The sequence below is a fragment of the Gymnoscopelus microlampas genome, assembly GCF_963454915.1.
Source record: "Gymnoscopelus microlampas genome assembly, chromosome: 2".
In the NCBI taxonomy this organism is placed as follows: Eukaryota; Metazoa; Chordata; class Actinopteri; order Myctophiformes; family Myctophidae; genus Gymnoscopelus; species Gymnoscopelus microlampas.
Genome location: NC_139939.1, coordinates 7,409,955 through 7,422,768, shown reverse-complemented (window position 1 = coordinate 7,422,768; position 12,814 = coordinate 7,409,955). Strand labels below are relative to the sequence as shown.

General features: G+C 40.7%; 2 protein-coding genes across 2 annotated transcripts in view; both read left to right on the top strand.

The window, feature by feature from the left end:
- LOC311038024 (uncharacterized protein) overlaps window positions 1-12,814 on the top strand; it is a 92,369-nt gene that overhangs the window by 63,774 nt on the left and 15,781 nt on the right. The window lies entirely within an intron of this gene.
- Window positions 5,568-8,317, top strand: LOC311064223 (GTPase IMAP family member 8-like; the record flags this gene model as incomplete). Its single annotated transcript, XM_084084052.1, has 4 exons — window positions 5,568-5,618; window positions 6,669-7,382; window positions 7,460-8,158; window positions 8,268-8,317. Exons 1-4 carry the CDS (start codon window positions 5,588-5,590, stop codon window positions 8,315-8,317), a joined length of 1,494 nt encoding a protein of 497 aa, XP_083940178.1. The 5' UTR covers window positions 5,568-5,587.

Here is a 12,814-nt window from a genome sequence, read left to right as displayed (position 1 = left end):
AGCCTCAGGCGGAGTGTCATTTTTTCCATGACATAAATTTCCTCCACCAGTTCTTTCCATTGTTTTTTTGTGGGTTTGTCAACCTGTCCCCATTTCCTTGTGATGTTTTTCTTCCCTGCTGCCAATAAAATCTTAACCAAATACCTGTCTTCCATCCGTATCTTTCCTGATTCTAAGTCACATAGATATAGAACTTTACTTTCCATAGGTACCTCATATCCCAGTATCTTCTGGAGTTGTCTATGTATCATTTTCCAAAAAGATTCAATTTTATGACATTTCCAGAAAACATGTGAGCAGTGTTGCCAGATTCTGTGAGAGAAACAAGCAACCAGGTCTAGGAAAACCAGCCCAAAAGAAGCGACCTTGGGCCGCATGAGCACTTTAACATATACATCAGCTATTTGAAAATAGCAGATCTACAAGCTCACAACGCGTCGCGATGCAACGCGTTGTGAGCTTGTAGATCAGCTATTTTCAAATAAAATATTGCGGGGAAATTATAATAAGCAGATCTGGCAACCCTGCATGTGAGTGGTCTACATTCTCCTCTCCACATTCCCTCCAGCATTGAACTTGTGTACTTAATTTTTGGTGTTATAAAGAACCTAATTAAATTTTTCCAGGAGAACTCCCTCCAGATTCGTGAATTGCTGGACGTTTGATGTGCTCTCCACATAGTCACCCACTCTTCTTCTGTAATTATTATTTCAAGTTCAGTTTCCCATTTTTCTTTTATATAATCAGTTGTATGTTTATTATTCATACATTTTTGGTATAATCCGGATATAACCCGAACCTCTTTTCCTGAGTATGCGTTTATCATCATTTGGACAACACCATTCACTTCTCCAGAGGGTGTCACCCGGATTTCCTTTGTATAATAGTCTCTTAGTTGCAGGTGCCTATAGAATTCATGCTTATCTATATCATATTTATCACTTAGTTCCCTAAAACTCTCCAACTGCCCCTTTTTCACCAAAGTACACCATGCTGTCATGCCTTTGTTCTGCCACTGTTTAAACCCTTTATCATATTCAGCCGGTTTGAAAGCACTGTCAGAAGCTATCCATTTAAAAAAAATATTTCCTCTTTTAATTTGTATTTTTTAACTATTTTAAACCAAATCTCCAATGTAAATAGTGTGATTGGGTCGATGAGGTGTTTCTTTTTTTTAAAATAATCAATGTCACCTAAGAAGCTCTGAATTGGTTTATTCTCAACCTCTCCTTCGATATCTTTCCATTTGGACATATAGTCAGGATTACACCAACATACAGCATACCTCAGCTGAGCAGCTTCATAATGCATTTGTAAATTGGGGAGACCCATCCCCCCTATCTTTTGGTAGCTTAAGAGTCAGAAGTTTAACTCTAGGTTTTCTTCCTCCCCATACAAATCTAGAAAGCAATCGATCCCATTGTGTAAATTGGCTTTGGGGGACCTCTACTGGCAGAGCCTGGAACAGATATAACAGTCTAGCCAGGACAAGGCCGTGTACTCTTACGTTATTATTTGGACCTTCCTGCCCTTTTATGGTCATGGACTTATTAGGCCTGTTCTGTTGTGTTGTTCCTTTTGTATGTTCTGTTATTCTGAAGTAATGTTGCAGTCCTTGTTTCTGTGTTAGGTTTTGCTTTACACTCTTGTACCTTATTTTGGTAGTTTTGTTCTGTGTCTCCCTGTCTCCCTGTCAATGGCTACGCCAGGCTAGTGCCGTGTGCCTTACAATTTCCCCTCCGTTGTCGAGGGTTGCCTTGTTTGTTTATTATTTGTTATTTACAAGTTTCGAAGTAAAGCTACCGTTTTCTGCAAACTTCCGTGTCCTCTCTGCACTTGGGTCCCCTGCCTGCACCACACCGTGACAATGGGTATACATTACCGGGTGGTGCATGACCGTGTGGTCCCTATAGGCCAGCACCGGTCTAGTATTCATATAATCCTTTACAACCCCTTTTACCTATTATGTATGTTGTTTTATTGTCTTCACCAGGCTGGAGACTATGTTTTCGCCCTGACCGTTCGTCCGTCCGTGGGTGTGTGTATTTGTGTGTGTCTGTAAACAGCTAATCTCCGGCACTGTTGGACTGATTGGTTTGAAACTTTGCACGCACACTCCTTGGAGGCCAAGACAGAACCTCTGCTCCACACTTTTCACATTGGGCTGTTATAGCGCTGCCATGAGGCCGATTTCTGCAACAAAAAAATATAATATATTACCCCTACAGATTTTGTCTCGCGCAAATTGGTCCACTATCTCGGTTATGTGATCAGATTGTTTTTAAAAAAAGTATGTATTTCAAAGTGTCCTGTTATAGCGGCGCACAATTCAGTACACCTTATATCTGCAGTCAAGACGCATCAGTCAAATTTCTCATTCCGATTGGTTACGATTGGCTTCCAAAGTTTGCACAAAATGCCACGAATGATAAATGCAGCGCCTGGTTGCTGTAAAACTTTGCACAAACACTGATTGGGAGGTTAGGTTTAGGCATGGTTTCTGTGAGGTTAGGTTTAGGCATGGTTACTGTGAGGACAGGTTTAGGCATCGTTTCTGTGAGGTTAGGTTTAGGCACAGCTTCTGTGAGGTTAGGTTTAGGTATAGTTTCTGTGAGGTTGGGTTTAAGGTATGGTTCTTGTGAAGTTAACTTAAAGGTTAGGGTTTAGGCGCCACCTGGATGACACACAAGGAAAGAGGGAGACCCCTCCTGACCTACAGTATGGGGTACATGGCTCGGCTAGGCTTACTTACTTATTCATAGTCATATCAGCAGGTATAAAACTAATAAAATAAAGGCTGTGGACTTTTGTCCAGAATCATTCCTTACAGCAGGTTAATGATTACTGAGTCTCCTTGGTTTACAGGAATCACTTTTCTGTGCATGTTGACGCTGGAGGACTGAAGCTTATGTATGTCTGCATGCTCTCAACACACCTTGTAGGCAGGTAAGCCCTCTGCATGAGAATTTAAGAATATATATATATTATTACTCCAACCTTGTCATGAAAATAATTTAAGCAATACTCTATATTAGCATTACCGTATGTAACACATTATTATGTCAATTTCAGTTAAATCTATGCATGAGACGTAGCCTGCGAGTTAGTTCAGGCAGCATATACTCGAGAGGTTACATAGTGCGGCTATGCGGGTGCATAAAGAGTTATTACAACACTATTACGCAGTCTTACGTCAGAGCTGACGTGACAATCAGCTGACCAATCAGCGGGTTATTTAAGCTCACCTCAATCTTCGTTCATTCTCTGCTGTCATTTGTACCCCTGGTTGTTGGAATGCAACTGTTGTTATGTATGTATGTCTATCTCCCTGCTCTTAATGGTTAATGATGTCTGTATGATTGTGCCGAGCAGGGAGAAAAATATTTTGCAGAGCCGAACGCCAAGATAAATTATTATATACACACTTGTATTCACATTCATAATAAAATATTGGTTCAAACTATTTGTGAGTTATCTGACTGAAATGTTGTTATTGTGAGATTTAAAAAAATCCATTCAAACTCTGCAACAAATTGCTGGAGTAATTTGTTGCCAGACAAATATGATTATGTGGTGTTAAATAGCTTAGCTGTCCTTTGGTACTTCTGAGAAGCTTACGAATTTAACAAAACTGCAAAAGTCTATGGACTTCATTTGAGGAATCTGCACACGTTCTGTTGCGAGCTCAAATGAGTTTTGATCGAGGTTAAAAACAAAATGCAAATTATAAAAAGTTGATTAAAAAAGGACAAGGATTTTTTTTTGCACTCGCAGATTCGTCTGGTCCCAGGCTAACACGGCACGGGGAGCAGAATTAACAGAAGCACAAACGAGGAGCTCACGCCGTGGCAATAGTTTAAAGGAGAAATCCGGTCATTTTAAGTGTTATGTTTGATGTGCGTCAAATCACTTACCGACGTAGAAATGAAAATCGCGTGACTCCACAAATCCCCCTATCGACCCCCACCGTTGCCATGATAGTAGGATGCTGGATAGCCCAAATTCGCCTATTTTAACAAATGCAAAGTCTGTTTTTTTGCTTCTAGTACTCATTGTTGAGTCCCATGATAATGTAACAGGCGCTAAAACTCCGAGAAGCTAACGGCTAATAACAGAACGAGCTAATGCTGGGGCTGCTTATCTCTCTGCATGGCAGCCCCAGGTTGCCAGGTCGGGAGAGAAACAGGCAACCAGCATTAGCTCAGCAAAAAAACAGACTTTGCATTTGTTAAAATAGGCAAATTTGGGCTATCCAGCATCCTACTATCATGGCAACGGTGGGGGTCGATAGGGGGATTTGTGGAGTCACGCGATTTTCATTTCTACGTCGGTAAGTGATTTGACGCACATCAAACATAACACTTAAAATGAGCGGATGTCTCCTTTAAAGATACAACACAGGATCGCCAGCTGACGCCGGCTAAGTAGGCTACAGCGTCATTAAGCTGAGGAGGCTCAGCTGGGTAACAAGTCAGTTCCAGGGCAAACTAGAGTACAGGCAAAGAGGAGGGGGGAGGGGAAGAGGAGAGGTATAGGAGACAGACGGGCAGGAAAACTAAGCAAGGAACTTTTACAAACATTTTCAAGATTTTTCAAAATTGTTAAAAAATAGCAGATGTACAAGCTCGTAAACCCTCACGAACTGACGGGCTGTGAGCTTGTACATCTGCTATTTTTGAATAACCAACATATAAATGGATAAAGTGGATGATTGCGACAAAATGATTGTGATGCTGCATTAACATGTTTTTCTGGGGACCCCCTGGAAGGACCCCTGGGGCTCCCCATGCCCCACTTTGAGAACATTTTGACATGTATTTGCACAATGTCTCAGCTTAAAATCCTTTTGGAAAAAATAATTCATGCTTGATGTGATGTTTTTAGTTACAATACCAAACAAGTGAACAATGGTGAATGTGGTACACCGAAATGTAATTTGAATCTTAAAAGTAATATATTTAGTTTTTCTATTCAATTTTTTCATTACAATTCTATCCAATCAAGACATTTTTTATAATAATACTTTCAGCAATAATAAGTTGGAGTTTTAATGCAATGCAATTTTCAATTCAAAGAAGCTTGGCATGAGGAAACATATACATCCACATTGCCAAAGCAAGTGTGAAATAAAAATAATCAAAAGTATGAAATGTATGTACAATTAAAGGCAATAAAGAAATGTGTAAACTAACTTACAAAACCACAAAAATGTTCATGACATTTGCTGTTATAAATAGTTATACACATGTAGGCAGGGATAGCTTGGTATAAAGCTTTTCAAACAAATAGCAGCAATTTGTCAGGATTTTGCAGTCACTGAAAATAAGTTTTATCTTCTTTTATTACATCTGGCACTTTACCTGTTGGACATTGAATCCTCATCTGGCTCAAATGTATTTATTTTTATTTTGTCTTGGACTCATTTTATCTTCTGGCTGGAATGTAGAGGGCAACGACGGGTGCTAATTTAGTTTATCACATATCCATATTTATAACTTGATACTGTATATTCACAAATGTAAGAAAAGAAAATAGCATTTGATCACTATTTTATTGTTTTACAGATCAACCATCAGCAGTAAAGAAGATGGCCAGTGAAACTTCAGCTTCCATCAGAGGTGAGTTTGTGGTTTAGTGATATTGTTTTTGGTCCCAGAGTGCAGTATTGTGTGAGATCTCCATCACAATAAATAAAGGTAGCCAAGACAGGCTAGGTGCCAGCCAGCAGAATGTGTGCGATTTAAAAAGTGAATTCAGTATCACTTCAATAATGTACACGCTTTATTAGATTAATCAAAGTCAGAAATTAAAGTATATGTTTTATTTTTATTCCTCTCATTTCACCTCTACAGAATCTAATTATTTTACCAAGACCAATCATTTTATATTATATTAAAAATCCATCATATATATATATATGTTTTCAATATAACTACTTTATATGTCTATATATTCATATACAAAAGATTATATAAAACTACAAAACCATCAAATGTAAATACTAAAAAACAAAACGTTTTTAAACCTTTGATGCTCTAAAGATGTCACAAATGTAACATGCCCATATATGGAGACTATTCTGGCACACAGACAGTTATATATAACCTTGTTAGTGTCACTCATGAGGTCACACTCTGACATCGCTCTGTGATATCCCAAGCTCTTGGAGGTTACCTTACATGGAGACTATTCTAGAGTGATGCGGAGAGTGGAAAGTTGTTTGAATCAGAGGATCTCCAAAATATATCAATAATTCTGAAAATCCCCATGCGGAGTACCCTGAGGTCATCAATATGACATCATAGTACTGACGTCATAGACAGGCCTGGACTCCATATCTGGGCATGCCTCACACATAATTCCATTATGCGCATAAAGGGGACACACACGGACACACACAGAAATATCCATGATGGGCATGAACGTGTATTGCATACCCGCGGGTAGGGCATTCATCGTTCTTGACTTGTGTTACATAGTCATTCCTATTCATGTGACACACTGACAATCTGTGGATCAAATGAAAATGAGCGGCACCCCAAGGTTCTCTTATTGCACTACATCCATGATTAAACAGACACAACTGGCACACTGTTACTGTTTTTTTTTTTTTTTTTTTCATTTCTGTGATCTTTATGAATATTACTATTATTTATGTTTCCAACCAGGGAAGACGTATGACCCGACTGAACTGAGAATTGTTCTGATCGGGGGAAGACATGAAGACAAGTCCAGTGGAAAGAGTTCTGTGGGAAACATCATCCTAGGCAAAGATGTTTTTGACACCAACAGAAGAACAGTCAAGAATGTCACGAGACAAGAGGAAGTGTATGGAAGACAGGTCACTGTGGTCGACACTCCAGAATGGATGTCTCATAATCCGTTAGATCTGACCCCAAAACTGACTCAGTTAGAAATCCAACAGAGTGTGTATCTGTGTCCTCCAGGACCCCATGCCTTTGTCCTAGTGATGCCAATGGACACAACTTCTGCAGGAACAGATATCTTAACAGAGGAGCATGTGAGTTTTCTCCTCAGTGACCGAGCGTGGAGACACGCTATTGTGGTGTTCACTGTAGCTGATGAAAACCAAATGAGACATGTGAAAGACCTCATTAGATCTGACTATAACTTAAGATATCTCACTAAGAAATGTGGAGACCGCTTCCATGTTCTTAACATTACTGAACGAGGCGATGGAAGTCAGGTCTCAGAGCTGCTAGAGAAGATAGATCAAATGGTGACTAGTAATGGTGGTCACTACGAGACAGAAAAACAAGTCTCAGAGCAACTGAAGGAGATGGAGAAAACCATCAGAAAAAGAGCAGAACAAAGGTGGGCAGATGATCAGAAACAAACAACTAGACCTCCAAAGAATATTGGTATGTTTTGATTTACTTTCAGAAATAATTTAATTTGTATAAATGTATGTGAAAGTAAACAGTATTTTGTCCGACAGGATTGACTGCCCTCAGGATTCTGTTGTTGGGAAGTTGGAGATCTGGGAAGAGTTCAGCAGGAAACACCATTCTGGGACAAAATGTTTTTAGAGCTGGTCAGGGAAGGTCGCTGCGCTGTGAGGTTAGACCTGGTGAAGTAGCAGGAAGACATCTGACTGTGGTGGACTCACCAGGCTGGTACTACAACAACCAACTACAGGACACCTCAGAGTTGGACAAACTGGAGATCCAGAACAGTGTCTCTCTCTGTCCTCCTGGACCACATGCTGCTATTCTGGTGGTTTCTGTTGATGACGCTTTCACCAAAGCACAAAAAGTAGCAGTAGAGGAACATATGACACTTCTATCACAGGCACTCTGGAGTCACACTATGGTACTGTTCACCAGGGGAGAGGGTCTGGGAGACATGAGCATTGAGCAGCACATTGAGGCTGAAGGTGAAGACCTCTGCTGGCTTGTCGACAAATGTGGGAGAAGGTATCATGTCTTCAACAACGAGAAGAGTGATGACTGTCAGGTCACAGAACTACTGGAGAAAATAGAAGAGATGATTGCAGAAAACAGAGGTGGACACTATGAAGTTGGTGGTGATGTTTCAGAGAAGTTGTCAGAGAGGAAGAGGAACATAGAGGAACACGTCCAAACATTCAGGACCAGGACACACAAACAGAGCGCTGCTCTGAAAGCTCTGTTTGAAGGTGAGTGTGACAGTGGGTCCCTTATATTACTATTTTTACTTTTATACTTCTACATCTAATGGGTGGGTTGTCACATAACTAGCACCTACCCACACGATACCCCCTACAGATGTTGGTGACCCCAAGACCTTTCCTCAGGTTAATGTCAAGGTTTCATGACGGTTCAGAGACTGCACTTTGAGACTGCTATAGTCATTGAATGTGGCATTTTGTTTTGAATTTGGAGAAAACACTTGTACTATTAGTTGTGTTGAGTTATTTAAAATCTGATTTGTTTATTTCAAACAGCTGAGAGTTTGTGAATTATGCCAATAAACTAGCCTGGCATGGCCAGACTAATATCACTGCTTAGATATTAGTCTGGAATCTCTGTGTGGAAAATGCATTTCCAATAAGGGGCGGATTTTAAAAAATGCCTCTGGTTATAAACCCACTCCATATTAGCACTGGTTCCTGAATGTTGCCCCACAACTTCGGAGGCAGCGAAATCCAATCACAACTGTGTGTGTGTGTGTGTGTGTGTGTGTGTGTGTGTGTGTGTGTGTGTGTGTGTGTGTGTGTGTGTGTGTGTGTACTGTGTACGTGTGAGAAAGGAGTGAAATGAGTAATACTTTGTTCTACAGCTCTGTCGTCATTCCGAATTGTTTAGAGATAATAATTCATACATCCAGACCCTTATTAGTCACATCAGTGTTAAGTGAACTAATGTTGAGTTTTTTATGTTCAGGAGAACATAAGAGTCTACCAGATGTCAGGGTGATGCTGGTTGGTGGTGAGCAGTCTGGAAGGAGCCGATCTGGAAATTACATACTGCAGGAGGCTGTGTTTACAGAATCTTTATTGAAGGTGAGAAGTATGAAGGCATAGCAGTGGCAGCCATTTTGTGGTTGCCACAGATAGAAAACACATACATTATTTTAAGCCTGGAACCAAGCCATCCAGGCTCCTTTTGAATCAATATTTGACTACGTTATTATATTATTATATTTAATAAATACCCTTGGTTTTGTGGTTTTGTGGATTTCATTTGACACAGAATCAAATGTTTGTCATGTTTCACCAGTATAGGCTACTGAATATGATACTATACTGTATATGATTTTGATGGAATGACAAAGTAAACAGAAAATCCATCAAACATAAATATTGTCTGATTATAATGTTAAAGTATCTGCTGTCATGAATGTTTGAGACACCATGTGTCAGTGATGAACGCACTGATTGTTTTGTCTCAAATTATCTTGGGGTCATTAGGTGATTTGTACAACACATGTACATTTTCATCCTGTCTGCCATCTTTCATAAAGTCTTGTCTGTTTTACGTTCACATTTCACTGCGATCTGTGTTAACAAACTGTCACAGTTAGTTTAGCTATTCTGCATAATCCATAAGTAACTCTATACTGATTTTAATTCAGATATATTTGGGTTAAATTATTCCAATATAGTTCTTTAATGTTTTGTTTGTAGTGGCATTGTGATGGAGAATAATTCATTGATAATCTCTGCTAAACTTGAGGTGGAACTCTTCAGTGAGTACAGAATACCCGTTTAAATGAATGTTTTGCTTAAAAGCCAAAAAAAAAAGTTATGTTATGTTCATACTTGATGTTCATACTTGACATGGACACATTGGAGCGAACCAGATGCATTGTTTAAGTGTTACAGCACCAGTGCTTATTTTCAACATAGGAACACTAATCTAAAACCCAATCAAATACAAAAAAAACAATAACATCATAATAATCCAAATCAGACCCAGTGCATTAACTGTGTATTGATTATTATGACTAACATATAGTAAACTTCATATTCCAGGAGTGTAAAACCCAGACTAAGCTGACAGAATGTGTCAGACAACATAGACAAGTTGCTGGAAGAAATGTGAGTGTGGTGGACTGTCCAGACTGGTCGACTACACCTCCATCACAGAAGATCAAACACATCCTTCAAAGTCAGACTCTGTGTTCTCCTGGACCCCATGCTGTCGCGTTGACTGTTAATGTCAGGTCCAGTTTCTCTGAAGCTGACAGGAGATCAGTGGAGGAACAGATGGATTTGCTGGGGGACAGAGTCTGGAGACACACTATGGTTCTGTTCACACAGGGATTCTGGCTGGGAGAGAGACATGTTGAGGAGTACATAGAGTCTGAAGGAGAACCTCTTATGTGGCTCCTGAAGAAATGTGGCTGCAGGTACCATGTTCTAAACTTCTTGAAGTGGGACATTGCAGAGGTCACAGAGCTGATGCAGAAAATAGAAGACATGGTGACGAGGAACAGAGGGCACTTCAGGGTGGAACATGAGACAAGACAGATGACACCAGGTGAAAGACTGCCGGCAAGAACCAAAGAGGATGAGTGGAGGAGGAGAGAGGAGGAATGGAGAAGGAGAGAGGAGGAGATGATAGAGAAGGTGCTGAAACTTGTGGTGATGGACCCAGAAGAACCAACCCTGCCATCTGTCAGGAGAAGGAACAGTATGGTGTACAATCCTCCAAGCAGTGAGTATCAATGTAATTGATCTGCTAACAGACTTCAATGTAATCGTTCTTACAGTGACTTTTCTAAATGTAACATTGACTGAATAACTGAACAAGAAAAGCGTGCTCCTCAGAGCCAGGCCAGCTTGCCTACCCAGGGCCCGCAAAGTTTGGAAGGCAGTCATAGTCAATTGGAATGGAACCTGTGAAATCTCATCACGTGACGTGACTGCAGAGATAATATGTACCGATTTCTATGAGGTTTGGACAGAATTTAGCAAAAAGTAGGTTTTGAAGAAAACGTGATAACGAAATAGCAGAGAATCTAGTCTGGCACTAATGGCCGGGGCCTAATGTGGAGTTGTTTCATGATACATTGAATCCAGGGAAATGTTTTCATTGTACAACTACGGTTCAAGAGTTATGAGTCAAAATGTGAAGTGGTTGTTATAGCACAGCCCTGGGTTGGCAACCCAGCCTGGCGGGAATCTGCACTCAGAGGAGTGCACTGTTCTAGTTATTATTACAGCTAATCTCCAGCACCGTTGGCTTGATCAAAGTGTAACTGTGCACACACACTCCCTGGATGCTAGAGCAGAACCTCTGCCCTAAATCTTTTCACATGGGACTGTGCTCCGAGGAGCACCTTTTCTAGTTATTATTATTATTATTACACTTATTATTATTGTCTCCGCCAGGCCGAAGGCATGGCGAGAGAGTATTTTTTACCCTCCGTCCGTCCGTGTGTCCATGTGTCCGTGTGTGTGTGTGTGTGTGTGTGTGTGTGTGTGTCCTGTCTGTGTGTTAGCAGCTAATCTCTGGCACCGTTGGCCCGGTTGCTGCGAAACTGTGCACAGACACTCCCTGGATGCCAATTCAGAACCTCTGCCTCAAATTTTTCACATGGGCCTGTTATAGCGCCACCTGGAGGCTGATTTGTGCAAAACCCATTTTTTTACATTACTCCTACAGATTTTATCCAAACGTCATGCAAATCGGTACACAGTATCTCTGTAGTCATGTGATCAACACGGATCTGTCCGATTTCCCATATCCCATCCTCATTGGCTAAGGTTCGCTTCCAAAATTTGCAGGATTGGTCCGTTTTGAACTAAATGCCTCAAATCATGAACGCAGCTCACGATATCCGTGAAATTTCACAAACTCATTCCCACTAGGCCAAAGAAGAAATGACACCCTTTTTCACATTGGCGTGTTATAGCGCCACCAGGAGGCCACAATAACCTACCTGACCTGGCGGAGACCTGTTATTATTATCATTATTATTATTATTATTATTATTATTATTATTATTATTATTATGAATAGTAGTAGTAGTAGTAGTAGTAACGATAAGGATCAGTTGTAGGCTTTTAAATTAAAACGTCTTGCTGTCTGTTATCTTTTGTTCCAGTGAGTGGAGGAACACCATCTGAAACAGAAAGTTATTACTGCCGGTCCCCTGACAAGGTCTCTGATTGGACAATGGCGTCCTCCTCAGGATATGATGACACCATGAGTGAAGTTCCCAGCCAGGCAGAGTCTCAAGTGATGAGGGTGAGAGACGGAGATGAAACATTGATTTGATAACAATCACACTCATTGTTGCCAGACCCAAGGGGTCTGGCTTACATGAGGCTTTGTACCTGTTTTCTCCATACATGGGCATGCCCCCTTTGCCCTTAGGCCCCAGCCATAAAAGTCTGTCTCCCTTCCGTCCATACATGGACATGTTTTGTACCTGTTTTCTCCATACATGGGCATGCCCCCTTTGCCCTTAGGCCCCAGCCATAAAAGTCTGTCCCCCTTTTGTCCATACATGGGCATACACAGGCTGACACGTCATGTGAAGTCCGGCTTATAAAAGTCTGTCCCCCTTTCGTCCATACATGGGCATAGACACAGGCGACACGTCATGTGAAGTCCGGCTTAGCGTGGGTCTGGCAGAACCAGGTCTCCTGGTCTTGTTTTAATAGAAATGTATCAGTGTTCAGTGTACAGCAATGTTCCTTCCATGGCAGCAGGGAACCATTAAGGGGTTAATTGAAAGCAAGGAGGCTTATTTAATCTGTTTATTATTTAAGAAAAAATGCAAATAAATAATACAAAAAAATGTGCTTAATTCCTAAGCCATATGGTGAATTATGTAATACAGTAGGCTATTCCAACACTTG